The sequence below is a fragment of the Cuculus canorus genome, chromosome 4, assembly GCF_017976375.1.
Source record: "Cuculus canorus isolate bCucCan1 chromosome 4, bCucCan1.pri, whole genome shotgun sequence".
Taxonomy (NCBI): Eukaryota; Metazoa; Chordata; class Aves; order Cuculiformes; family Cuculidae; genus Cuculus; species Cuculus canorus.
In genome coordinates, this window is record NC_071404.1 from 57,572,086 (window position 1) to 57,599,159 (window position 27,074).

The 27,074-nt window shown below is 43.6% G+C and overlaps 2 protein-coding genes across 8 annotated transcripts in view; both read right to left on the bottom strand.

Annotated features, from left to right (window-relative positions):
• Positions 1–18,885, bottom strand: part of SLC20A2 (solute carrier family 20 member 2) — a 60,569-nt gene extending 41,684 nt beyond the window's left edge. For 3 of the 6 annotated variants that reach the window (XR_008449904.1, XM_054066511.1, XM_054066506.1), the window contains exon 1: positions 261–399. The gene's annotated coding sequence lies outside the window, so the exon portion shown is untranslated. The other 3 variants (XM_054066507.1, XM_054066510.1, XM_054066509.1) reach the window with 3 other exon arrangements.
• On the bottom strand, positions 7,699–24,860 carry SMIM19 (small integral membrane protein 19). 2 transcript variants are annotated; one of them, XM_054066513.1, is made up of 3 exons: positions 24,667–24,860; positions 24,382–24,512; positions 7,699–9,264 (listed from the first exon to the last, which is right to left on the bottom strand). In XM_054066513.1, the coding sequence occupies exons 1-3, from the start codon at positions 24,816–24,818 to the stop codon at positions 9,212–9,214; spliced, it is 336 nt and encodes a 111-aa protein (XP_053922488.1). In that variant the 5' UTR covers positions 24,819–24,860; the 3' UTR covers positions 7,699–9,211. The 2 variants fall into 2 exon arrangements, with proteins under 2 accessions (XP_053922488.1, XP_053922487.1); XM_054066512.1 differs by lacking the exon at positions 7,699–9,264 and adding an exon at positions 20,982–21,934 and having other exon boundaries at positions 24,667–24,857.
• Between the last annotated feature and the right edge of the window lie 2,214 nt (positions 24,861–27,074).

Genomic DNA, 27,074 nt, shown 5'->3' on the forward strand with positions numbered 1-27,074 from the left:
AACACTACAGATTTTTAAGATCCATTTTGAGATAATAAGTGTTCATGGTTATGGAAAATACATTTTATAAAACAAAACCATGCACAGAAAACTTCAAAACTCACCCAGTATTTAAAAGTTGTTTCAAAAGAAAAAGGAGCTAAGTTCTTCCAGTGACTTGCCCTCCTGATAGTAAATATAGGCTGAAGTCTAAAATAGACATCCTATCATTCAGCACAGTCACATCTGAACATGCAAACTTCCAGAGGGCTATAACTTACACCAGGCAGTCCAGGGATAAAATTCACTCCGGCACAGGAGACCACACAAGACAACACCGAGAAGCATCAATGCGAGTCCAGACTCTTATTCAGTAGGTGAAAATCTGCCTCCTCTTAAGCATTCTGCTGGGGGTGGGCACTGATAAAACACAACACTGCGTCACGACTGCACTAGTGAGACAAACCAATCCAATGAAGCTCATATTAAAAGCAACAAAAAGTTCCGGTTTTTTTTTCCCCCCCCAAGCATAGGCATAGACAAGGAAAGAAATCTCATTTTTGACTGTCAGCTGGGCACTTTGGTATGATCAGGTAATCTCTGAAGAGCCCCAGGTCTTCTATTTGCAACCACACTTAAACACATGCTTACTTCAAGTGCATGTGACAACAGGGTACGTACACCCATTTTGGGAAAGATATTGCATGCTTTTTACTTTATCCATGTCAGCAGAGGTCTCGCAGGCTGTGCAGACTGCAGAAAGTTAAAGATGTGCAAGAGTTTTGACTGGATCAATGCCTAAGCAAGCAACTTCGCTTTCAACAGTTCAATCTAAATAACCCAATCTAAATTCTTTCAACCACTTTCCTTTAAGTGGGAAGCATTTTTGCATGTATGTCAAGGCAACAATAATGTTTACCTAAAAAGACCCAGCTTAACTTTATAGAAAATACTTGCCGCAATGCTATATCATGCAATTAAGACATTGTATTCAGCAAAAAGGAATGTACATAAAAACTGCGTTGTCACAGTTTAAAAATCTGACAGATGCAAATTTATTTAGACACATTTCTGGCTTATAAATAAATGATGTTTTAAATTTAACTTTCAGGTTTTACTCCATTCTGAGTCCCTCCAAGCCATGGCATCATATTCCAACATCAAAAACTTAAATCAGTAAAAGTTCTGCATCCTGAACATTTGAGAATAACCAAATCATTGTTTCAGATTTATAAGCACAGACTTGGAAACATAATTCTTACCTAATCTATTTTTTCAAGTTTGAATAAAGGGTATTTCTTACAAGGAGGCAAAAGTTTTCTAAACTGGTTCAACTCAGCTGCAGATGTTATTCATGGATAATATGGTCAATCTGGAAACTGGTTTACATTTCTTAAGAAAACTCACACGGATTAGCAAGCCTACATCATTTTCCACGAAGAATTAGGACAACAATCCAGAAATCTTCTATGCAGAAATGATACTAAAAATCCCTAATTGAAAAAGAAGAGTTATAAGTATCAGGCCACGATTCTTTGTAAGAAATGCTGACTCTTTAGCTAAAGGTCAATATCCAACTACTATTAAGTTTGCAATATAGCTGCTAACTTTGCGAAATGCTACATCTCTTAAGCCTGGTTGCAAAGTATTTCCTTTTACTTCTGTGATAACTGGCAAACAGGCTTTCTAGTTTTAGAAAAGTAAGGGAGGCTGATATTTTCATACTTGTTTTCTTTTATGTACAAAAGCAACATCATCATATCATCATAATATTTTCTTGCAGATCTTAACACATCTTAATACTTTTTGGTTTTATAACTAATGTAAATCAAATGAAGTGAGAGCGATCATAATTGTAACCATGAAGTCAGCCTGTATTTATAGGTCTGGATTCCAAGGTTTTAAGGAAGTGAATAAACAAACACAGAAACTTTCTTGGAGCACTTATTTAACTTTATAAAGTAAAAAAAAAAAAAAAAAAAAAAAAAAGAATGCAAAATATTATTTCATGTTCTCTTTATAGCTGAGAAGTTGTTGATGTCTGGCTTGGTAAAGCTCAAACCTGGACAGTCTGAATAAGCACTAAACTCACCCCAATTCTCCTTAAAGGACAATTTACCCACCCTAGAGTAACTAACACCAGCCTGCAGATTTGGGTAAAAAGACTATTGAAAGGACACATTATTTGGGAGGTATCTACTTCGATTTCAAAACCCAGAAGTTGCCAGCTCGGCCTGTGGGAATTATCTTGGACCCAGGAGAACAACAAACTTGAACCATTTGAGCGCCACTTCCCATGAGCCAGCCTGACCATAGCAGTGGTTTCTTGTTGACCTAAGCTTCAGAGCTCGGTCTACACACAAAGCAAAGGTTATAATAAACAGCACAGAGAAAAGGAAATGTCTTCAAAGTTTTTGTTCTGCTAAATCAGCATTGTGGACCTCAGGCACAGGAAAGTTCAAGCCAAGATAGGCTGACCATTAAAAAAAGTTACAATTTGGGATACCACTAAAGAAGCAGGCAAAGGAAAATTTATATGACCATAATAGAAATCACGAGGATCGGTGTTTGGCAATGGCAGCCCCAGTTTGGTTCCCATCAACTCAAATATTTGTAGAAATGAGAAATACTATACATTACAATCTCAATCAGAGATCATAATATTTTTCAATTGTAATTTATTCTGGTAAATCCACAATTAAGAGATTCCTGTTTGATTTAACAAATCAATGCTAGGCTGATTTATGTTCTGGTTTAAATAATCTAATAGGAAACATTGACTTAAATAATTCATTTTAAGTCCCCTTTTTTGCATTTCCGCATCAGCTATTTTCTGAAAGATGCCCAAGTTCTCATTTACCAGTAAGCACTAAAACAAGGTTGATTTTCAACTAAATGTAACTGGCCTTTTTGCCACTCAGACAGGAAGGCCACATTTTGAAGCATTACACTTATTTTAAGAAACACACATTTTAAGTAGAAAACAAGGGGGAATGATTATCATTTTGTAACACAAAAACCTGTAAGAATTGGCACCTGAACACCTGTAAACTGCATTTGGTCATAAACAGGAATACAATAAAAACATCTGAAAGCTGCAGAATGTTGTTCCAGTTACATTCTGCCAACTTAAATAAGGTTACTGACCAGCAAGGACAGCTTTCAGGCTTTCACGTACCTGCTGGTACTCTAAAATCGAAAGCCATAAGCAGCAAGGACCAGGGACTTATTGTTTCCCGTATCAATATTTGTGTCCCTGAGCCTGCCTTGGAACCCTTATTTCCCCTCAATCTACAAACTTAAGAAAATAAAATGTGAGGAGGAATGAAAATGTGTGGCAGAAGACTGCACAGGTATCACACGGTACCTCAAAGAAATCCAGCATTTGCAATACTCTTTTTTTCTGGTTGTGAAGACCCCATGACCATCTATATCATGGGAGACTTGAAGGACACCACACAATGATCATTACCTGAAAATCAGCCTCGAGGTCCTCAAGATTTAATACAGCTCTACTAAACACAGCATAATTTCTGGGTGCTTTGGTAACTCCATCATGTCTAATACCAACAAAACTCTGAATATCTGCTCTGCAGATAGCTACAAACACAGAACAAGCTGGGGAAAGCCAGCTCCAACCAATAGAAGTAAGTACATCTGCTTTTGCATATTGAGCAGCAAGCTCCCAACACATTCTGTTATCTATCAATGTCTGAAGAGAATGAGATGTATCAGTGTTTGACTGCAAGAAAAAACATCTCAAGGACTCTCTGGAAAGTGTAATGTGGTAGACATGAAAATTAGAGAATCACTCTGCATTCAGGGATGGTGTGACTCCTCTGCTCTGAGGAAGCAAATCATTGGGATGGGCTTTCTTGATGGCTCTGAACTCTGACACTGTTGTCCAAATCTCTTCTTCCAGCAAGCCCCCAGGCTTTCAAACAGGATATCCCACCTCACCCAGAAGACATTCATTCCTGATGGTGAGGTGAGTTGGTTGTGCTTGCATAGGCACGCAGTGAGCGCTGCCACGCTAAAGAGTGTGACTCCGCTTGAGATCACACTTGTCTATTGAGCAAATGAGTCCTGGGAAAATGAAAAGGAAGAACCCACAACTGGAATTTCTGGAGGCCAAGGCTGTTGAAGAGGATGACACAGGCTGTGGGTGTCCTGTGGCCTGGGAAAGCCAGGCTGGCTCCAACCCCTGCCACAGCACAAGCCCACACCCAGCCAGGAGGAGTTCAAAGGCAGCAAACCCACTCTGAAGGAGTAAGGCTTTGGCCAATGCCAATTCAAGCACTGTCCCAAGTAATATCGGGGACTGGACTTGCATCACCTGCTGTGATCACCAGCTCTTACTAATTCACCAGAGACTGAGTCCATACTAAGCCCAAGAAAAGGGGTGAACTGGTGCTCTGAGCCTTTCTGAGCTTAATCCATGATTTCCCTTCCCTAGCTCCCTATCCGAAGAAAGCAATCTATATGGACAAAGTATTTCTAAAAGCCCTGGCTACTGCTGACAACTCAAGAAGCGTTACCCTGAATTACTAACAGATCTATACTGACTTTACAGAGAATACAAAAACTGGCAGGGAAACATCTCTGTGGCAACCCAAAAATATGCATTTTGCAAATTCAAGGGCTTATGAAAAGATCCCCTTGGTAGGAAGCCAGAGTGCAGTTGCCAGAAGTCAACCATGTGAATTTTTCAGATAAAGGAAACCTGACACCTCAAGCATTAGATTGCCTGCCATTTTCATTCTGGTTTAGGTTTCAGAAGAATAACAACGGTCTTTTCCCGTTGAGCCAGAAGAGATGGCTGGGGCTCTCTCAAGTCCAATGGCTCTCTCTTCAAAGGGAGCTGGAGTGAGAGTAGCTATCAACATGCCAAACCACACTGGCTGGCTCTCACTGACAACCTCCAAAATTGGTGTGGCCAGCAGGACAGAAGACCAAGCATTTCTGGAACGAGCTAGCTGAATGCCAAAAGGTGGAAAGGACGAGGGATATAACCAAAGAGAAGAGCGACAATGACACTCAGAGGTGCAGACCAGGGTTTTGGGAGTAAGTGGAAGCAGGTGAGGCCAATACATTGTGGCAATGGAAATTCTGCTTTTTTTTTTTTTTACCCTATAAGCAGTGCAGTAATAAAGAAACAAAGGTGGGAACAGCAACGAAAGCTATGACCATGGCTTCATCTCATAGGAATAGGGGCCAAATGTTACACCAGAAGGCTGGTGATTGTGCTTAATACTGTCTAGAGACCACGCAAAGAATGGCACCTGCCAACCAATAGGCTTGCTTCCCTTACAAAACCCACTAGATCCTGGTTTTGTTCTTCAAAGTCCATGTAATGGTCCATGTTTATCTCCAGATCTAGCCGTTGCTGCTAGAGGTAGAAGGACCATGATGGTGAGGCAAACCTTGAGTTCTACCTACAAGGCAGAGTTGATAGGCCAGCTACTTCACTGTGGGCTGATGATGATACTGCTAGAGCAAACAGGTGGCCAACAGAGTTGTCATGCTGGCTAGGAATTAAATCATTGCCAATGCAACACACCAAAGAATGTTCCACAGACAGGTACTTGGCTCAGCAAACACCTCCAAGAGGACTTACTAAGGGCATGAAGTTCTGTGAAGCAGGTCAAGAACAGCTAGGCAAAGGAAAATGTTCCTCTGGAATGCTTCTCATGGGTCAGAATTAGTACTGAAAATCCTAGGAAAAGTGGACCTACAAACCAACTTAATATAGTGGCTTGTTTGGGGATCTTACGATCAAGAACTCTCTCCCTTTTATGAGTTACTGCTCATGAAAACATGGTTCCGTGTTTTATCTGGGCTTTTCCTAGCCTGGGAGCAAACCCCGGGAGCATCAGCATTTATGCTTCAGCAGTCCAGTGCCTACGACCAGGTGGAGTGCAGAGTTTTCCTAAAGGTACAGATAGGATAACAGGACACACGTTGCTTCCAGTGAACCGATGAGCATATTCATCTGCAGCAAGAGCTCAAATAGCTAGAATTTCTGTGCTTGCTGACAGAGACTATAAAGAAAAGAGAAAGTGATTAAGGCAGCAGAAGATACTCCTCCGAGTACACAGCACCAGCAAACAGTGCCAGTGGCTAGTGTGCCTCACCCTCTTAAAAAGGTGTTTATAGCTAAGCTGTGCTGGTTTTGGTGATGTATTACAGCACCCTGATGGTTGCCCAGAGGAAGAAAGATAGCATGGATGCTGCTGAGAGTTCAGGAATAGCAAAGGGAATTCCACAACGAACTCTCCCTTCTCCCTGCCTTTCTGGAGAAGGGTGAGAATCAGAGCTAGCTGTGCCAGGATCCTGCTATGCCAACCACGGCTCGAATGGGGACTTCTCTAGACCTATGCGTTTCCCCTCCAGAAAATGATGTACCCAACAAAGCACAGCACTGACACAGGCCTCTCTGCTCTATACAAGCACTGAGAAAAGAGCGACCCCGCTGCTCCAAGGCAGGGTGCAAATTCCCAGAGAGATGAAGTATTGGAATAAAAGCAAGCAAAAAAAGGAAAAAAAGAACCTAAAGCCCCCCATAAAATTACATCTCCAGCAGCCAGGTGTGACAACTATGTCACAGGAAGAAAGTCCTCTGGAGTGGGGAAGCACATTTCTTGCAACACCTGGAAGGGACACAAGTCTACCTCTGTCATACTAATAAGGAAAAATCACTCACTGTTAACCATAAAACAAACGAGTAACTGGATCACGATGTAAAGAACATGGAATATTCAGGGACAAAGTTGTTTTAAAGAAGTAAACAAGCAATCTGTAATTAATAAACAACTGGTTGTTTCTGGTCATCAAGACCTTCAGAAGTCACAAAGGTAATTTCCTCTTCTATATATTAACTAGAAAGGGAAAATTAATTATGCCTTTTTTTTCAACTGTCAATCAGTTCCTCAGCCTTGAAATAACCAGATACTGAATTAAATGCAATGAACAAAACAATGTGAAGAAAACAGTCACTCTGAAGAGGCAGAGTGTATTACTCCCCAAAAGGGCTTAATATTTCAATCAACACTGTCTTCAAACACTTAACCAATTATCTCCTGCAATTTGTTTTTTGTTTCATTACAACTTCAGCAGACATGAAGTCCATCGAATCATTTCATTTCATACAAATGACTAAACAGATTATAACAAATTTGGGCTGTATTATAAGTTTGTTTCTTTCAAATTCAGAGCACCAGAGTTTTAAAATAATCCTTTCCAGTTTTAAAGATTTCTCAACCATGCAAAAAGTATTTCCCATCCTCCAAAGTAATCTAGAACATAGACGATATTGTTCACTAATATCCATTCAGTCGGGGATACATTGGTGTCACTAATCTAACATGAAATTCAGGTGTGCAGAAGACCATTCTGTATCTACTTTAAAACACAAACATCAGTTACCGACAAATATATTTAAAATATGAAAAAAAAATGAACTGACCTGCTGGCTACCCTAGTAACCCTGGGATTTTATTTTGCCTGTGATTCCATGGGGTTTATTCAGAAAACAAAGTTTAAGCTGTAACTCAGAGCCACAGTTCTCCATGAAGAAAGTCTTACACAATAATATGCGTAAAGCCATGCCAGGAGTGCCTCACAGGTTGATCTAAAGAAGGCAAATGCTATGAAAGGAGGAATGCTAGAAGCATGAGGTGAACGCAGAGGCAGAGGTAATACGAAGGAAACAGAAATGTGCAGATTTACTTGTTCCAGTCAACAACAGAAACTAAAGTTTATTGATTTAACTTTTAGCAGCTAAAAATCCATGAAAACATTTTTATGATACAGACAATACTATCCCATATTCAAATTTCTATCAAGGTAATAACATAGGACAGGATTTTCTCACACTCATTGTGATTTACTTATCAGTTAGTACAGTAATATGTATTTTAAAATATAAATACTACTAAGTGCAAATAGTTTTTGTATCCAATTGTAATTTAGCTCTTCAAGTATATGGAAGTATCTAAGTAAGGAGACTGAAAAAATATCACTGTTAGCTACAAAAATATCTGGACACATACTCAGCCACCATCTCTCAACTGTTCCCTTTATATCAACTGTAGAAGTATTCCCAACACACTAATCATATCTATTTGGAAGAAACTAAAATTACATGATTTCAAACTATTTTCATTAGAAAAACAATCCTTTAACAACTGCTTTTACCCTTCCATCTAATTATATATTTTTAAAGGCCAAATATTCAGTCAGTATGCAAAAATAACCACAGCCTTTTATTAAGGATAAAACACCAGATGAGAGTCCATAAGAAAAATAAAGATGCTCTTTGCCTCTACCAGCAACACTGTCCAATACAAGAAATTAAATTTCATTTTAATATTTTAAATACACTTATGTCAAAGTCTTAGTAACTCTGTAGCAGAGACTTACTACAAGCCTGTTCACAGCATTGTAACTTGATGGACTGCTGGCTAGCATTTCCTTGGAGATACTTCATGTAACAGCCAAGGTGTTCAAAAAACTACCTTTCTGTAAAGCTCCCCCCTAACTCAATACTATCTACACTTCAAACCCCACAGCCCTGCCAAGAAATCTTACCTATTTGGAATATTTTTGTGACCAGCAGTCAAATAAAAAGGATTGAACGGATTAATATTTGATTCTAACATCTGTCTAAGGACAGCAAAAGAACAATACATCATAAGGTTACTCAAATGAGAGGGCTAGCACTGTCTTTTTTTTTTTCTTAACCTGTGCACCTGTCACACTTTTTATGCAAAGGCTGTTGCTCAAACGCAAGCAAACTCCCTCATTGCCTGTTTCATAACGGTCATAGTCTGATCTTTTCCATATTCAGTGTTGGTTTCTACAAGAAAACAAAATTGATTTCAAGTACAAAGCAGCAACTATCTAATCCACAAACAAAAACTACAGCAATATTCTGCTCTTCCTAAAACAAGTTTGAAGCCATGATTATATTAAAGACACAGATGTGAGGGGATTTTTCAACTTCCAAGCAGATATGCAAACAAAGTTACAATCCAGGGGTGCAGGTAAATGAATAAGCAAGCAAACTACGTGACGTTTGCGCAGCGTCCTCTCAAATCCTGCAATCCCTTCTAGAAAGTCTGGGTCTACATCTCCCTCTTCTTTACTCATGTTCTTCTCGCATGGCTTGGTCTCAGAAACTTTCCATGCCTGTAACGGAAACTTGAGCCAACTTCTTAAATGTATGATTTCTTCATCTCCACTCATCATCCACTTCTGTTTCTGAGAAGCTCCTCATCATGACACCTGTATCTCAAGAAGCAAAACAGGAAACATCACAGGGATGAAGCAAGGAAAGATGAATAATAATATGCCTCTGTGTCTTTAATAAAATCCCAACTTTCATTCAAGTTCCTTTTAGGAAATATAAGTTCCTTTCACAAAAGCAGAGTTTCGACTAGGTATGTAAACATCAAGTACTAAAATTGGGGTAAACAATAAAATCTCCCTATCTGCACATCCATTCTTGACACGGTGAGCCAGAGAAATCCTGTACTGGCTAGCCTTACACACTGTGCAAAACATTATCAGCTGCCAAGCTTGCAGAACTAGTCTGTGGTGGCCAGCTCAACTAGAAGAAACTACTGATCCATCTATTAACTTACCCAGTACTGAAAACAATGCAAGTTATCTTTACCCAGGACCTATTTGTCCAAGTAGAGCTCTAGCCCACAACTGAGATGAGATATGAAGATGTAAACCTGTCCTCTCTTCCATTAAGTGCTCCTTAACCTACACAACTTCCACAGTATATTTACATTTTCACACATTTATCAGGTGCCAGAGGAGACACTTCCTCTGTATTATAGCAATCTAACTACAAGGTGACAAAAGTCTAAGGTATTTTCAACATGTCTTTGTCCTCAAAATCATGTCATAAAATTTGGGTTTGGAGTGGAGGGGACTTGCCTATCTGTTTCTGCCATCCAAAACTTGGGCTCAAGCGGGTCCAAAGCCAAAACCAGCGTTGTTCAGAGTCTAACATCAAAAGGTAGAAGGATGACTCATCCTCAAAATGGAGACACAGCCATCTTGCATCCAAACAAGCAGCCCAAAACATTTGCCTGCTACATGACTTTGCAGGAACGTTGAACAAGAGGGTGCAGGAGAAGTGATCTCTGCAGCCTCCCCAGCCTTGAAGCCTTCAGGACAGATAAGCAGGCACCAAAACCATTCTGCCACACAGCTTTCAGTGAGACAATAGCCTGAAAGCAGTTTTATCCCTGCCTTTGAGGGTTAAGGCCATCTTTAAATAAACATTCACACAAAAATCTCTTCCTAGCAGAGGCAGAGTAGATCCTACCACTTATCAGCTCCCATCTCAAATTCTCAGAATTCCACCTCCCATCTGAAATCCTCCCTTCTTCTGCAAAAGCACTTGACAGCAGCACACTCCATATGCAAGGCACACTCCACTCAGAAAGACAGCCTCGTCCTTTGCCAGCTCCTCCCGTGAAATGACAGATTGTTTCAGCTCTCACGCTAGAAATGAGGGATAGCTGCACGGACAGAGTACCATCCAAGCACAGAAAGTCTTGGCTTTGATTCTTGCAGTAGAGAAGATAACGGCGTTGGACGGAGAAGTCCTCTGACAACGCTCTGGGTATTGCAGAAACAATAGCTGTTAAGTAACCAGACAGAAATGCATTTGCTGTACAGGGATTATATGTCAAAGAAAAATACATACTCCCTCAATTCTAAACTCTTGATGACACCCTTACCCTCAAAAGTGCTTAGGAGCCAAACAGTCCTAAAAGCCTGTGTCTCAGTGATCATGCCTGTTATTGAGAAACATGCTGTTGCTTACTCGGAAAAGGCAACTATGGCAGATTTCAAGATCTTACAGAGCACAAAAGTTGAGGCAGCCACACACGTGCCATCAGCAGGACATCCAGAATGCGTTCAGGCATCGTCCAATTATTTTATACCACAGTGATCCTTAATCTTTTACCACAATGTCTACAGATAACAACAGTGGTATCACTGCAAGAAACAGAAACCACAATTTCACGGTTCCATAACCATCATAACACCATATTCTCTCAGAGCACCAAAGATTAACTGCAGACAAGCAACTCAATTTATTATTGACATCCTCACTCATTAACCAGATGTCTACACTCAGCACATGCACCATACAGATTATGAGACATTCAGGCTGCTCACTGTTGCATGCAGAAATAGAACTGCAGAAAAATATTAATAATTGTCAAAAAGATCTGACGCTGGCTATCACCTGAAACAACTGAGGAATTTTCAGTTTTCTTTTGAAGAGACAATTTACTGGCAGGCCGATATTTGTAACTTTGATCTTCATAGCAGCCAACACCGGCAGAATTTTGTAGCTCCGTAACAAAACACAGAAACCTCCCAGACTGTTAACTCAATTAGAGTATTTTGGCAAGGAAGCCTTTCCTTCATACCTTGAGGAAAGTCTTAAGATTGAACAGTGCATGTTTTAAAGGCACACATGCCTCTATTTGGTGTAACTTCTTATGCACCTAATTTGTTTTGAGAGGAAAAGCATTCCGCAGCAACTTGCTTCCAAGGCTTCTATTTTCCCTTGTTTCCCAAGGAAACAATGTTTACATAACCACACCAACTGTCTCATGCATAGAAACAGAAATTATAAAGCAAATTTAAACCTAATCTGATGGAAAATGATAGAGATTTCACCAGGCCTCTACTTCTACAACAGGCTTGCAGAATAAATAACCAAGGCAGTGCCCTGAGCAATGTGCTTGGTTCACAAACATCAGGGAAACATCATGTTTTAATTAAATATACCCAAGAACTATAAGGTGGTGAGAGGCTGCTCAGATGCCATGCTGCTGGGAAAACCAGGGATGGTAATGGCACTGCTGTAGTAATGGAAAGAAAGAAGGGAAGATGCTTAAGGAACTTCAGTGCCATCAAAACCGAAAAAACTGCAGGAAACACTCATCTTTGCAAGTTTAGCTGCTCACAGAGCTACTTTTTAATCTGTGGAGCAATACAGCGACGCCTTGTCTGCCCATCACAGCTCCATCTTTACACAGGCTGCTGCTGACACGTTAGCAGGCACTTCTCAGGATTCCTTAAAGGTCAACAATTGCCATCTTTCACCAATGAGAAACTAGAAAAGTAGACAAATGCTGCAGTACAGGTGGCCACAGAAAACCTTATAAGGCCCCAAATATGCTTCTCAATCTCTTTCAACAAGGTCCTACCCAGGCAAGATATGCTAACCACTGCCACAACAGGTCTGATTGCCGGTCCATCTGTCTGAGAATCCTGCCTCCTGTGATCCCGACCAGATGCTTCAGAAGGTGGAACAGCTTGGGTAGTGAACAATGATGTAATTCACTCAAAGGGGAAATTCCTTCCTGACCTCATCAATTAGCATGAAGGTTTATATGCCTTATTTATTTTTAATCCTATTTACTGCAACTCTGGACATTGTCATTATATATATAAATGTCCTGGTCTGCTTGGAATCTGACTAAACTTTTGGCCTCAATAATATCATGTGGTATAATTATGCCGGGTTTCAAAAGCATTGATTTTCAATTTCATTTAAACATCCCTTTGTTCTTTCACTATGGGAACTAGCACAGTTAACAACCACCTCTCTTCCTCTTCTAAGGGCTCCAGCCTGGCTTGCAGCATAAGCTCCCATGCCATACTGTGCTCTGTTACAGAGCAGAACACCCTGAGGGCCCTAGAGGCAATAACTTCACAACTTCTGCCAGTTATCCAGCAACATTTCCATATGCTAAACTGCTGGGATCTGCTGGAAGATGGCAGCTCCAGTAAAATTTCACTAGGCCATACCCTCTGCCACATCTTGCAAGCTTGCTTTTCTGTTATTTTCCACTCCAGTGCTGCCACCCTTACAAGCAAACTGTTCTGCCCTGTGTTGTGCTCTTTGAACTTCCCTTAGATTCTGATAAATTTAGTTATAAAACAACAGAAAAGCAGCATATCATGCCAGGTTGTTCAAGGTCACACAGGAAGCCTCTGAGCAACAAATTACCCTCCCATCTTCATGCCTACAGCATCCAACCAAGTAAAACCAATCCCATTTTGCTCTTGGCTGATGTTCCTGTGGGCTGCATGTTTCTCTGTACAATAACTTTAGCCTGCATTGCTACTTATGGATGAGCTCACCATGTATTCATCATCATAATTATTATTATGCAAGTACTTACTACATCTCCAGTGTGATCAGTCACTGCCTTTTTTGCTCACATAACGCTTGCAAGAAGCATTAAGGTACAAAACCACACCTTCATTTAAGAAAAGCTGGCTGAAAAGAAAAACATAATGATGTATGCAAGCAGCAGACAAGGAAGAGAGACTCTTAAAGCAAACTCATGGTTCTGGATCCTCTCGTCTCTCCAAAACAGAGTCTAAAAACTCAGTACCTATTTGGGCTGGATTTTCTTCTCCCGGCCTCTGGAGCTAAAACTTTGGACCTCAGGCCACAGGTTCTTAATCTGAAAGTATTTAGGAAAGAAAGAGTAAGTCTGGCTGATATCTCGTGGGAAGACGGTCCCCAAGGGAGACAATGGAGCTTTTACAGCATCTGTGAGAAACACCACACAGCCATCACTCTTTCACCACAAGTGGTTTGATTACAGGCTTGGAAGGGGTGAATTCTGGCAAAAGGATACTTCTTTGCCTCAATCAAAAAGAAAATTACACCATTTCATCCCTCTTTAGAAGGATATTCAGGCAAGTAGATGCTCAAGAGAAAACTACTGTCCCAGCCTATGATCAATAAACAAATGGAGCTCTTTAACGATCAAAGTAACACTAACAGAACTGGTAACGGGACACCACTTTGCCAACTTTTAGCTCATTAAATAATTGACCACATGCAACTTTTTTCACTATTTGAGTATCACATAATGATTAGAGTCAACAAAATCAAAGGTCTCATAATGGCAGTTAAATTGTATTGTCCTATTGTATCCTTCTCAGTGATCTCCCTGTGTTGCTTAATAATTATGCAGCAGTCTTAGAAACTCTGTTCAAGAGCCACAACCTTATACTTTCTTTCTAAGAGGCCAGAAATGCTTTCCCATTTTTCTGTCTCACATGTGTAAAGATGACATACTGAACTGAATACTTCTACAATGCTCTTAGGCAATGCTCAAAGAGTGATCCAAGCCACAAGTTTCAGAGCACTGCCATACCAGCATCTGATCAGCCATCAAGTGGTTTGCCTTTGGCATTTCAGGATTTGCTGAGGTTGAAAGAGAAGACAGTAATGATAGAGAATAATTCTCCCATCAGCAGTGGCAAAAGTCATCTTGGAGCCCTTGAGTGCAATGCTTTCACTACGTTTGGGTCATTACTGAACATAAAGTCAAAAAGAGATGATATTTTTTGCTTATCACACACAAAACCAAAGTTTGGGTAAGGAAATCTTCTAACAGACTCAAAGGTATTTTTGGCTCCCAGAATTCTCAATCTGTTGCACTAAAATTAGCTTGAAATTAACGTGCAATATAAGCAGTACATACTTTGCATAAGAAAAAATCTGCTGGGCACTTACAAATCATGTGAACTTGGTTATTTAGTTGAGCTAAGAACAATTAATCCAAGTCTCATCTGACAGTAGATATGGATCTATTTAGAAATGGCACTACCACGCATGCATGATGAGCCACAGCTCATTACCAAGCGAGAGAAAGCTCCTGCAAAAAATGGTTGCTGCCATATAGCAAGATGGTCAAGAAGAAAAGAGATGAGATTGAAAAAGCCTCTGCCTCTACCCTTCTGTCCTTGCCAGTGAAAAGAAAAAGCAAGTTGTTTTCTCCTGTCAGTCCAAACCTTCCTTCCATGTTACAATATAAAGAAATTGGATGCGTTCAACTATCACTGCCTGATGTCCTACAACCAAAACTATGGAAGATTACACTCTTACTTCTTTTCCTCCTTTAAGCTTTTCATAAAACAGTAAAAGGGTTTCCTACATTCTGCTCTGTTTTTACAACCAATGTCAGAGAAGTTGGTTCTAATATTGCTCATCAGATCATACACAACAATCTCAGCAACGGCAAAACAGAGATGTTCAAACGTACGGAGTACTCTGTACTGGGCAAAGTTCACAGCAGCTGTTCGAGCCCCAGAAAGACATCTGAGAGGAGCACCATAAATAACGAGATCACATGGAGTCTCCCATTGCACAACCAATACACATCTTTCCTTCTCAGGAATTTATGATTCACACCCTACGCTGTCAGTCAAGAGCGTATTACAAACTATGTTTTCAGGATGATCCAGAGGATATTTTGGAAAGTAATACAGCTCTCCTGACAGCTAAGTCTCTTCAAAATACTCGTTCTATTCCATTACAAAAAAGACAAGTGTTTCTATAATCTTCTCCAAAACGGCGGTCTTTCTCAGGAGCAAGCTATAGATCCACATGTGCCCCTTATATATCACAGATGTCTAAAATCAGATCCAGCAAGTCTGACAGCTTGATGGAAAATGAAGAGGACTACTCCTTCACAGGCTCAGGATATAAGTTTCTTGAGATGTGTAAATGTGTATTTTCTCAGACTCTTGATTTCAGCAAACCTCTAATTTCAGCAGCAAAAATTTAAATTAATTTTACTCTCAGAATTAAAACCCAGTTCTCCTAAAGCATCTCACTCCTAGGCCTCTGCAAGGGGAGAATCGCATTTCAAAGCAGTGCCCAGCTATAACTGAGAAAGATGATATATGGCTCTTCTATAAAATTCAGATACTTTTTTTCTGGAGTTTTGCCACAAATTGCTTTCGAGGGCTTGGTTCAGAAATTCCAAATTCAGTTTATTGTTTTTCTCATTGAGAGCTAACTCCTTTTAGCAATTCTGTTAATCTTGGACTTTGGAGATATTTTTCTTAAAGTAACGCCCAGAGTTTAGATATTCCATAAAAAGATGAGGAATTATTTTTATTAAAGTAACACCCAAGGCTTAGACATTCCTTGCAAAAATCCAGCAATGCACCTTCATTCTTAAAAAGGTCCTTAGCCTCTTCCTTGTAAAGATTTCACAGAGACAACTGAGCACTGACACGTTTTATTGGCTTTTTTTTTTTTTTCCAGACTTGGGAAAAAAGGTATTAAAACAGGATTTTTCTTGCCTAAAAAAATCCCAAGCCTTCTGCTCTTGACAGGACGTGGTTTTTTTCCCCCCTCCTCTCTTGTCTTCTGTCACAGAAAAAGTAGTGCTGATTTCCACTCCCTGACTTCAGATTTCCCACGAGGCATCTGTGCTGCCTTTGGGGAGATCAGCCAGCAGTCAGTATCTCTGGTCATATTCAGTACATGTTCCTTAGCCAGCAGGGAGTCTGGCACACCCAGGCAGCACCAATTTCTGATGTAGCTTTTTAGACTACCAGAAACTTGTTCATAATCCTTAGCGCTCATGCCACAACAGAAGCAATGCTGCAAAGTAAAGGATCTTACCTCCACTCTCAGGGGCCCGAGGCACTGAAACCTTCTGCTCTTCAGTGGCAAAGCTCTCTCAAGGACAAGAGCAAGTGCTGCCTTTTTGTCTGAGTGACTACGTTAATAAAGTAGGTGACATCATGCAGGTTCCTTACTATGACTAACACACAGTTTAAGCGTTTGAGGAGGAAAGGGAATGCCTTTTGATCACTACTTCCAACACTGAGCGCAAGCAACCACGACTGAAGAGTGTGCTTTGTCAGCAAGTCTCCTCCAAACACTATTGCTCTTTAGGCATAACAGACCAAACACATCATGGATAATAACACGTTTTCCACCAAGGTGCTTCTTCCCTGTTGAAAGTAGCACATAGTGACAATTTTTAATCTCTTTAATGTAGAAATTAGGGTTGGGGCAAATTCTTTTCAGTTCCTCCAAAAGTGAGGCTAAGTGGCAACATACCCACCTTCCTCTCTGCCGCGTGTATAATTTCAGCTTGCTCAACAGCAGCAGCACTCCTGAGTTCACGAGGACTTTAAAAGGAGTGATTATGCTCACGGAAGTAAACTAATGTGAATAAACTGCCCAGGCAACAAGGAGACATTCCAGAGCCCTGTGCTGTCACCAGGCTTTCGGCCAACACTGCTTAATCTTATATGCAAAATGCAAATTATAGAAATATTCATCATGGATGAGAATAGTCTCAATGAATAATTTTGCACTGCGCTGAAGAAGCTTCCCTACAAGCCATCCTCTGATGAAGATACTGGGATCTTCTCCTCCTTTTCAGAGCTCCTACTGGCATCAGTGATACAAGTGGTACGGCAAAGGTTTCCCCATGCAGGTCGTCTTGATGGATCAGGCAGTTTTGTAAAGGAAGTCTGAGAGCCAGTGTAGTACCACCTGAGCATCACACTGCTGAAATTCATAACTCTCGCTAAAAAGGCACAATGGCAGCTGCTCTGGGCCACGTTCTCATCTGGGCTCATCTGGCCGGTCCATACTATCCAGCCTGTAACACTGGACTGAAACTAGAAGTGCATACGGCACGGAGGAAGATACTTTCATTACAAGGCCCACATAGTTTACATCCTCATCTTTAAACAGAGCCACACTTGTAACTTAGAAATATTTAAGATCCTCTTGAGTCTTGTCATAGAATTTATTAAGATCTATCTGAAAAGCTTTGACCTTCTGTGTAGCACTGAGAGAAAACCTAGCCAGCCACATTTTAGTCATAAGGAAAGAGAAAGCTTTTCCACCCCTTAATGGGAGACTACCGTTTTCACGCAAGATTGTAGTGTCACAGCTGTAACTTCATCTGAAGACTGCGTTTACAAAGATCTGACTGTTCGGCAGCTCTCATGGGCATAACAAAAACAACTAAGTTATAATTGAGAGCAACTCGTCAACACCTTTGCAGAACCTTATAGATGCAAAGTTCTAACTGCTTTTGAAGCCCTCCCTCGCATGCTCCACGTGATCAGACACCACTAAACCTACATACCATAATAGCTTTCCAAATGGTATCAGGTAAGCTAGGAAGATTTGCCTCCGTACAGCATTCTCAAAAAGGAAATGTGACTAAAGGTAACTTCAGCACAGTATTTTTGAAGGCCACGAGCTTTCCCCATCCGAGACATCTGATAATTCAGCACGAACCAAGTTCCACAAGGGAGCAAGAATCCATCCCCGTGTCCGACTACTGCGAATGGATTGTCTCTACCCTATCTGCCTTTGCTCTTGGGCAACGACTTTTTTATGATCAGTTAAAGGAAGAAGTCATTTTCTACGCATAATATTGTGAATGAAGAGGTTAAAACCACCGCAGAAGCCTCAGGTGCAATGTAAGGGGCTGCCTGCGCCTTCACAGCTGAAACGGAAAAACCTCGACCGAGCGGGGTTTAGTTCTGCTGGGACAGAACTTCAGTGGCTGCGCTGAGGTCGAGGGTAGCGAACCGGCACGAGCCCTTCGCTTCCGGCCGGATCAGCCTCTTGCAGCGAGCGAGGAGCGGCTGATGCCGCTTCTTCTTTAAACCCGGTGCGTCCCGACCCCGCGCAGGGCTGAGGGCGCCCGCGGAGCCGCTCGGCATTCCCGAGCGTTTCCAGCTGCACTTCCAGCTCGGCTGAGAACCGGGCAATCACACCCCCACTCCCGCCCCGGCCAGGCGGGTCTGGGTCTCGGTTGAGTGAACCGAGAAAGACCGGCTGGGGAAGGGCGCTGCTCCCGGTGCAGGCGCGGCCCCGCGCGGGAGGCGGAGGACAAAGCCCCCCCTCCCTGCCTCCTCTCCCCTCCCGCTCTGGTCCCGGCGTGGGCGAGGCCGGTCCCCCCCCACGCGCGGCCCCACTCACCGCCTGGCGGGCGCCCTCGCGGCGGCAGCGGCGGAAGCGGCACCCGGCGCGGCCCGGAAGCGGAAATGGGAACCGGAAGTGAGGGTGGGTGGAGTTGTGGGGGGAAAGGGATGAGGTGTGTGCTGTCCCGGGGATAAGGGAAAGTTGGGTCTGTAACTCGATGTGGAGTTGTGGGGAGCGGCATCCTGGATCAGGCAGCGATCCCCATCAGTCGTGGAGTCGCTTGGCTGGAAAAGGCCTTTGAGTTGGACCAGCGAATGCAACCGCACCTGCCCGCCACCAAACCACCCTGAGCGCTTCATCTGTTCGGCTTTTGAACACCTCCACGGATGGGGCCTCAACCACCTCCCTGGGCAGCTGTGCCAGTGCCCGACAACCCTTCCATAGAATCAAAGAATCACTAGGTTGGAAAAGACCTCTTAGATCACCGAATCTAACCATTCCCAGCTGCCACTAAACCATGTTCTTGAACATCTTGTCTACCCGTCTTTTAAATACCTCCAGGGATGGGGAACTCAGCCGCCTCCCTGGGCAGCTGTGCTAGTGCCCAGGGAGGTCGCTGAGTTCCCTATCCCTGGAGGTATTTAAAATGACCCTTTTGGTGAAGAAGTTTTTCCTGATGTCCAGTCTGAACCTTCCCTAGGTGCAACTTGAGGCCATTCCCTCTCATCCTATCACCTGTCACTTGGGAGAACAGACTAACACCCACCTCTCTACAACCTTTCAGGTAGCTGTAGACAGCAATAAAGTCTGCCTTCATTCTCCCCTTCTCCAACCTAAACAAACAGAGCTCCCTCAACTGCTCCCCATAATCCTTGTTCTCCAGCCCTTTCACCAGCTTCATTACTCTTCACTGGACACGCTCCAGGACCTCAATGTCTTTCTTGTAGTGAGAGGCAAATAACTGAACACAGCTTCCAAGGTGCAGTCTCACCAGTGCTGAGTACAGGGGCAGAATCACCTCCCTGATTCTGCTGGCCACGCTGTGTCTAATAGAAGCCAAGATGCCATTGGACTTCTGAGCCACCTGGGCACACTACTGGCTCATATTCAGCCTCTGTCAACCAACACCCCCAGGTACTTTTCCTCCAGGCAGCTTTCCTGCCACTCCCACCCAAGCCTGTAGTGCTGCACAGGGTTGTTGTGTCCCAAGTGCAGATCTCCATCAATCACGTGCTGTGAGACAAAAGCTGGTTACAAAATGTATTTCCCACTTACATGCACAAGTTCTCCCAGAAATCTTATGTATATTCTATTACTTTCCAAGGTCAAATTTTAATAGTATTATTAAGTTCACAGCAGTCAAAACTCTTGCTAATTCGGAACTGGCTCCAGCTCTGCCTGACCTTGCATTTGAGAGAAAGAAAGGGTGCAAACAGAAGGGACTGCAGAAGACACATCTGTTCAGCACAGATCAGAGTGAACAAAAAACGTTACGAACTTCAAAGAATGAACATTGTCTGGAAAAACACTGTCTGAAAGAAAAGATGCTGTCATAGGGGCATTCTGTCTATCTTTCAGAAATAGTTAAAGATAGATAAACTTTGCTTTAGCTTAAATCAAGATGTTCCAGTTTTTGTAATAGCAACTACTTCTTGTATCACCAGGTAAAAGCTGCTCAGTAGTAGGGATACAGTGCGGGGGCCTGGTCTCTGTGCAGCCAGGGTAATGCAGGAAGGCAAAGGCAGCGGGAGGCTGCCAGCAAGCTCTGGATTCCCATGTCCTCCCTCCTCCCAGTCACTGTGTGGGAGCAGCGCTTCCTCCTGCTTGGCCGGCCCTGCTGGTTGGGCTGCCACTTCCCTTGGTTACATGCAGGGACACTGATAAAAGGGGCCAAGGACACGAGTGCATGGCTTTCCCCAAATGAGCCTCTCTCACAGGCCAAACCCACTTTGCTGCCTCCTGCCACAGCCCCTGCAGTCCGCATGCCCTGTTATTGTCCCTACACAGACTAATAACAGATTATTTCCATCCAATAAACAAAATGTAGTGAACAAAGCCAAGTTTACTTGTATCTGAAAGGAACCACTGTGTTGTTTACCACTGCCACGAGACTAGCACAGAATTTGAAAACCTCCTGCTGGGCACACACACTGAGCTCCCTGTGCCATTTCTTAGCATTCTGTTCACCAGGCAGCCCACTCAAGTCATGTGACATCAGGAATCACAGCACAATACATCTTCAAGTAGTTTTCATGATTAGAAGCTTTTATTAAGAAGTAATTTCTGCAGTATCCTTTCAATTAACTGATTCTGTGATTTACCTAGGAAGAAAAAAGTAACTAGGGTGCGATGTCTCTTCGGGACAAGCCAATGTCTCTTCTGGATAAGCCATTATCTTTCTGTTTATGCACATCTTTATAGACAGTCCCATTCTTTAAAGCAATTTGACTAAATGAAGCTAACCACCTTTGTTATTAACATTATAGTACTGGCTCTAAGTGTCTTCTAGATGGGCAATTCACTGCGTACTTCTCAAAGTCTCTCCAGGAAAGGTTCGCAGTATTGCATAGGTAACCTGTATAAACACAGAGAGCAGACTCTTTCTGCACTACTCCCAGAGGCACTCCTGGCTCTCAAAGCTGGTCACCTTCGCTGGGCAGTAATACTACAGTATCTTCACTCACATTTACTGAACACCTTGAGCAAATTCAACAATGCATGACCATGGAACAAAAGGGTTTCCAGGCAGACAGGTACTGTCTTGGTTTCTCTAGGGTGACGTTACCAGAGAAGGTAGGAGCTGATTTCCAAGGTGTTGACACAGACAGAAATAGTTTATAACATTGGTATGACTGCACTTCTCTATCCTCAGAAGTTTCTCTGAGCAGGTCTGCTCTGTGTTGGGTACCTTCATGCCAAATGTTTCAGTAGGCACCAGATTTACTTCACTAGGCTCAGAGAAAAGCCTAGTGAAGAGGCTACCGAGAACGAAATGTTTAGGAAAGCCTCTTTCCTTTTCCCCTTGCCTTCAGCTGCATATCAGTTAAGAGGCATTGAAAAAATAGCTCCACACTGATTCTTATCATCAGCACTAGAAATATATCCTGGATTCCTACAACTGTGGGCTTCATTCCACTGAGAGCTGTACGCTTTCAGTCTGCTTTGGTGGCTGCTGCTGCTGTTCATACTTCCTTGCTGAAAAAAAGAAACATCAGTCAACACCAATTATACCATTTATTATATACATGTATATGTGTGTGCATATATACATATCTATATATACATGTATAAAGACAATAACAATCAAGAAATAGACTGAAGATTAGAGAATGTCATTTCACCACTTAGTCACACAAGGGGAAGTTTTAGTCACCGCATGGAATTCGTCCTTTAGCGTATGCCCTTGGAAAGGCTGAACAGCAGGGTCATAGCAAAATGCCAGTAACTTAATGGCAGAGAACTATGATTCCATTTGGCTCCTTTCATTAAAAAACTAAATAAATTAAAGACTACGGCTTCAGAAGTACTATTACAGATGACCTGAATGACTCATTAGTTACATGGCTGATTTCCACACATCACCCATCTCCCCCACAACAGACAAGCCTAACAACCACATTGACTTCAAAACTAATCCGGTTAGCAAGGCAAAGGGAGATCAAAGAGTTGTGTGCAGTGGAACAAACACCAATGAATGAACACCAGCAGGCATTCTTCTGTAGGGAGCACATTGTTTTTTTGTTCCTACAGAATACAATGGCCTGGTTTAAGAATCTTTACATTAAATCTTGCGCTCAAAAGGTGGTTTTAACTCATTAAGTATTTCTCGGCTATATTCCCTCTAGGTGTGCATGTGCAGGTGTTTGTCTGAATAGGACCTCTGGAATATCAAAGACATGGGGTTCTTTCCTACCTCCATCCTGACCTTTAACATTAAGACGGGAGCAGCAGCGCTCATTGGTACAGTAACATTCTTATTTATTTTCAATTTAGAGAGTTGAGTTACTTGTGATTCCACAGTCCACTCAGCTTTTATAAATCCATCTATGTTTTGACATTATTCAGACATCCCCAGCATTTTTTAACATCAAATTGGGATTTGTTTTGACAGCTAGATGAGAACGGCATGGCTGGTCCCTTGTTTCAAACTTCCTAATACCTCTACCCTGTGACACGCACTACTAAAGCCCTGCTCACAGTGCCACAGGACCAGGGTCCCCACAGTGGGCAGAAAGGCAGGCTTGAGGTCACCCCTATAGGAATGTTCTGAAGTGATACCAAAAATGCCAGCAAATCAACTCTGTAAGACTTGGAGTTTTATAAAGCAAGCATCCTTTATCAGGCCTGGGCAACACAAGGCAGTTATCTTCATCAATCCTGTGCAGTGAGACGAGAGCTGGGACAAAATGTAGAGGCATACGGATAATTTTTCCCAGAAATCTTGTGCATATCCTATTACTTTCCAAAGTCTAATTTTCATGTTATTATGAAGTTCACAACAGTCAAAACTGTTGCTAATTTGGAGCTGGTTCCAGCACTGCCTGACTTTGCCTTGGATAGAGAAAGGCTGCAAACAGAGGGGATTGCAGGAGAAAAGACACCAGTTCAGCACAGATCAGACTGAACACGAGATGTTATCATCTTTAAAGGGGCTGTTCAGCCTATAGAAGAGAAGACTCCAGGGAGACCTTATAGCGACCTTCCAGTACATGAAGGGGGCTACGGAAAAGCTGGGGAGGAACTTTTTACAGGGCTTGTAGTGATAGGACAAGGGGGAATGGCTATAAACTGGAGAGGGGCAGATTTAGACTAGACATAAGGAGGAATTTCTTCACAATGAGTGTGGTGAAGCACTGGAACAGGTTGCCCAGGGAAGCTGTGTATGCCCCGTCCCTGGAGGTGTTCAAGGCCAGGTTGGATGGGGCTTGAGCAGCATGGTCTGGTGGGGAGTGTCCCTGCCCATGTCAGGGGGTTGGAACAGGATAGGCTTTAAGGTCCCTTCCAACTCAAACTATTCTATGATTCTATGAGTTAAAGAATGAGCAGTGCCTGGAAGAACACCGTCTAAAAGAAAACATGTTGTCAACGGGACATGATGTCAGCGGGACCAAGCTTGTGAAGGGGCTGGAGAACAAGTCTTAGGAGGGGCAGCTGGTTGTTTAGTCTTGAGAAGAGAAGGATGAAGGGAGACCTGATTGCTCTCTACAACTACCTGAAAGGGGGTTGTAGAGAGGTGGGTGCTGGCCTCTTCTCCCCTAAGTGACAGGGGACAGGACAAGGGGGAATGGCCTCAAGCTGCACCAGGGGAGGTTCAGGCTGGATATCTGGAAAAAAATTTTCACAGAAAGGGTCATCAGGCACTGACAGAGGCTGCCCAGAGAGGTGGTGGAGTCACCATCCCTGGAGGGTGTTTAAAAGACGAGTAGAGGAGGTGCTCAGGGACATGGTTTAGTGGCAGACAGGAATGTTTGGACTCGATGATCCAAGAGGTCTTTTCCAACCTGGTGATTCTATACTTCTATGACTGTGTCTAACTTTCCAAGTACACAATTACTGAGATGAACCGTCACTCCACTTTTATCTCAACTCGAAGGCATCCCACTTTCTGTAGCAGCAACCTCTCCTCGCCTCCGCTCACTCACCGATGGAGTACATCTCCAGCTGCTGCCGCAGGCGGATCTTCTTCAGGCCGCTGTAGAAGTCGGTGTGCGGCGGGGGAAGCCCAGCGGCAGCGGGCGGCAGCGCGAAGATGCGCAGGATCCTCCTCTTGTTCCTGCGGGGGCGGCGGCGGTGAGGGGGGGGTCGGCCGCGGGGGGGGGGGGCGCGGCGCACGCGGGGCCGCACCGGGACGGACACCCCCCCCTTCTCCCTCCTCCAACCCCCCTCCCTCCTCACGCCCCTCCTGCCTCCTCCCCCCCGCCCCTCACCGGCGCGTGTAGACCAGCAGCGCCAGGCTGGCCAGCACCACCAGCAGGTATACGTTGGTGGCCTCGTTCCACGCCTCGTGCACCGAGTAGTCGATGGCGCCGCCGTCGCCCAACGCCGCCGAACCGCCACCCCCCGCCGCCGCCGCCGCCATGGGGCAGCGCGGCCGCCGCGACCCGGAAGTGACGTCACCCGCCGCCATCGCGGGCAAAAGAGGGGGGCAGGGGCGGCCCTCCTGTTGTTACAAAAAGAGGAATAGCTTTGATTTAAGCTAGAGTTAAGTTAACTTTAATCTCCGTAATGGTGTTCTTTGAAAGCTAGACAGAATGTCCCTCTGACAGCGTGTTTACTTTCAGATGGTGTTTTTCAGCCACCGCTCATGCTTTGGAGATGGAAGGTGCTACACCCGGGTCGGGGCAATCCACAGTTTCAGTACAGGATGGGGGATGACGTGCTTGAGGGCAGCCCTGCGGAGAGGGACTTGGGGGTGCTGGTCGATGAGAAGCTCGACATGAGCCGGCAATGTGCGCTTGCAGCCCAGAAGGCCAACAGTATCCTGGGCTGCATCAAAAGAAGCGTGGCCAGCAGGTCGAGGGAAGTGATTCTGCCCCTCTATTCCTCTCTTGTGAGACATCATCTGGAATACTGTGTCCAGTTCTGGAATCCTCAAGTAAGAAGGATATGGAGCTGTTGGAACAGGTCCAGAGGAATGCTACAAAGATGATCAGAGGGCTGGAGCATTTCCCATAGGAGGACAGGCTGAGAGAGTTGGGCTTGTTCAGCCTGGAGAAGAGAAGGCTCCAAGAAGATCTTATAGCGACCTTCCAGTACATGAAGGGGCTACGAGAATGCTGGGGAGGGAGTTTTTACAAAGGCTTGTAGAGATAGGACTAGGGGCAATGGGTATAAACTGGAGAGGAGCAGATTTAGACGAGACCTAAGGAGGAACTTCTTCACTATGAGAGTGGTGAGACACTGGAACAGGTTGCCCAAGGAAGTTGTGGATGCTCCATCCCTGGAAGTGTCCAAGGCCAGGTTGAATGGGGCTGTGGGAGATGTCCCTGCCCATGGCAGGGGTGTTGGAATTGGATGATCTTCAGGGTCCCTTCCAACCCAAACTATTCTATGATTCTATGATAACACCCTGTATTCAGTCAGATCTGTGCTGAACTTGTGTCTCTTCTCCTGCAATCTCCTCTGTTTGCAGCCTTTCCCCATCTCCAAGGCAAGGTCAGGCAGAGCTGGAGCCAGCTCCAAATTAGCAACAGTTTTGACTGTTGTGATGTTTCATAGTAACAATATGCACAAGATTTCTGGGAAAAAATACCCACATGCCTGTAAGTGGGAAATACATCCTGTCCCAGCTCTTGTCTCTCTGCACACGATTGATGGAGATCACTGCCTCATGCTGCCCAGTCCTGCTAAAGGATGCTTGCTTTCTAAAACCCTACAATGAGCCTTAGAGAGTTGGTTTGCTGGCCTTTTTAGTATCACTCCCAGGGGATTTAGTTTTGGGCCCCTTGCTACAAGAAAGTCATTGAGGTGCTGGAGTGTGTCCAGAGAAGGGCAACGAAGCTGGTGAAGGATCTGGAGAACGAGTCTTATGAGAGGTGGCTGAGGGAACTGGGGTTGTTTAGCCTGGAGGAAAGGAGGCTGACAGGAGACTTTATTGCTCTCTACGTCTACCTGAAAGGAAGTTGTAGTGAGGCAGGTGTTGGTCTCTTCTCCCAAGTAACAAGTGATAGAACAAGACAAAATGGCCTCAAGTTTTGCAAGTGGATGTTCAGATTGGATGTCAGGAAAAATGTCTTCACCAAATGGGTTGTCAAGCACTGGCACAGGCTGCCCAAGGAGGTGGTTGAGTCCCCATCCCTAGAGGTATTTAAAAGAAGGGCAGATGAAGTGCTTAGGGATGTAATTTAGTAGTGGGCTGGTACTGTTGGACTCAATCTTGTAGGTCTTTTCCAGCCAAACAATTCTATGATTCTATGCAGGGGATATAACAGTCCATTTGCTTTCCCGGGGCCAGTGTCGGAGAGGAAATGCAGAGGCAGGTAGAGGACTGTGAGAGGAGTGAACTCAGCAGTGCTGAAAGCCCAGCAGGCACGGAGTCCAAAGCACCTTCACCCAACCAGGGCTAGTGCAGGCCCTGTGGCAGTAGAACCATGTGGGATGTGGCTTAGCAGTGTTCAGCTTCAGATTGTCACAATCTTCCACTTTTCACATAGAAACTAAATTTGGCAACTGAGATTGTCAAAATAGAAACAGCACTTTCTGAAAAATCCTGCCTCCTTTTTTTTTGTGCCAAAATGGGAGTTGCTGGATATGCACAGAGAAACATAGCTCACTCCTATGCTCCATATGTTCCTGATGCCAAAAAGCACAATTCTAAGATTATGCTTTGGCAGAA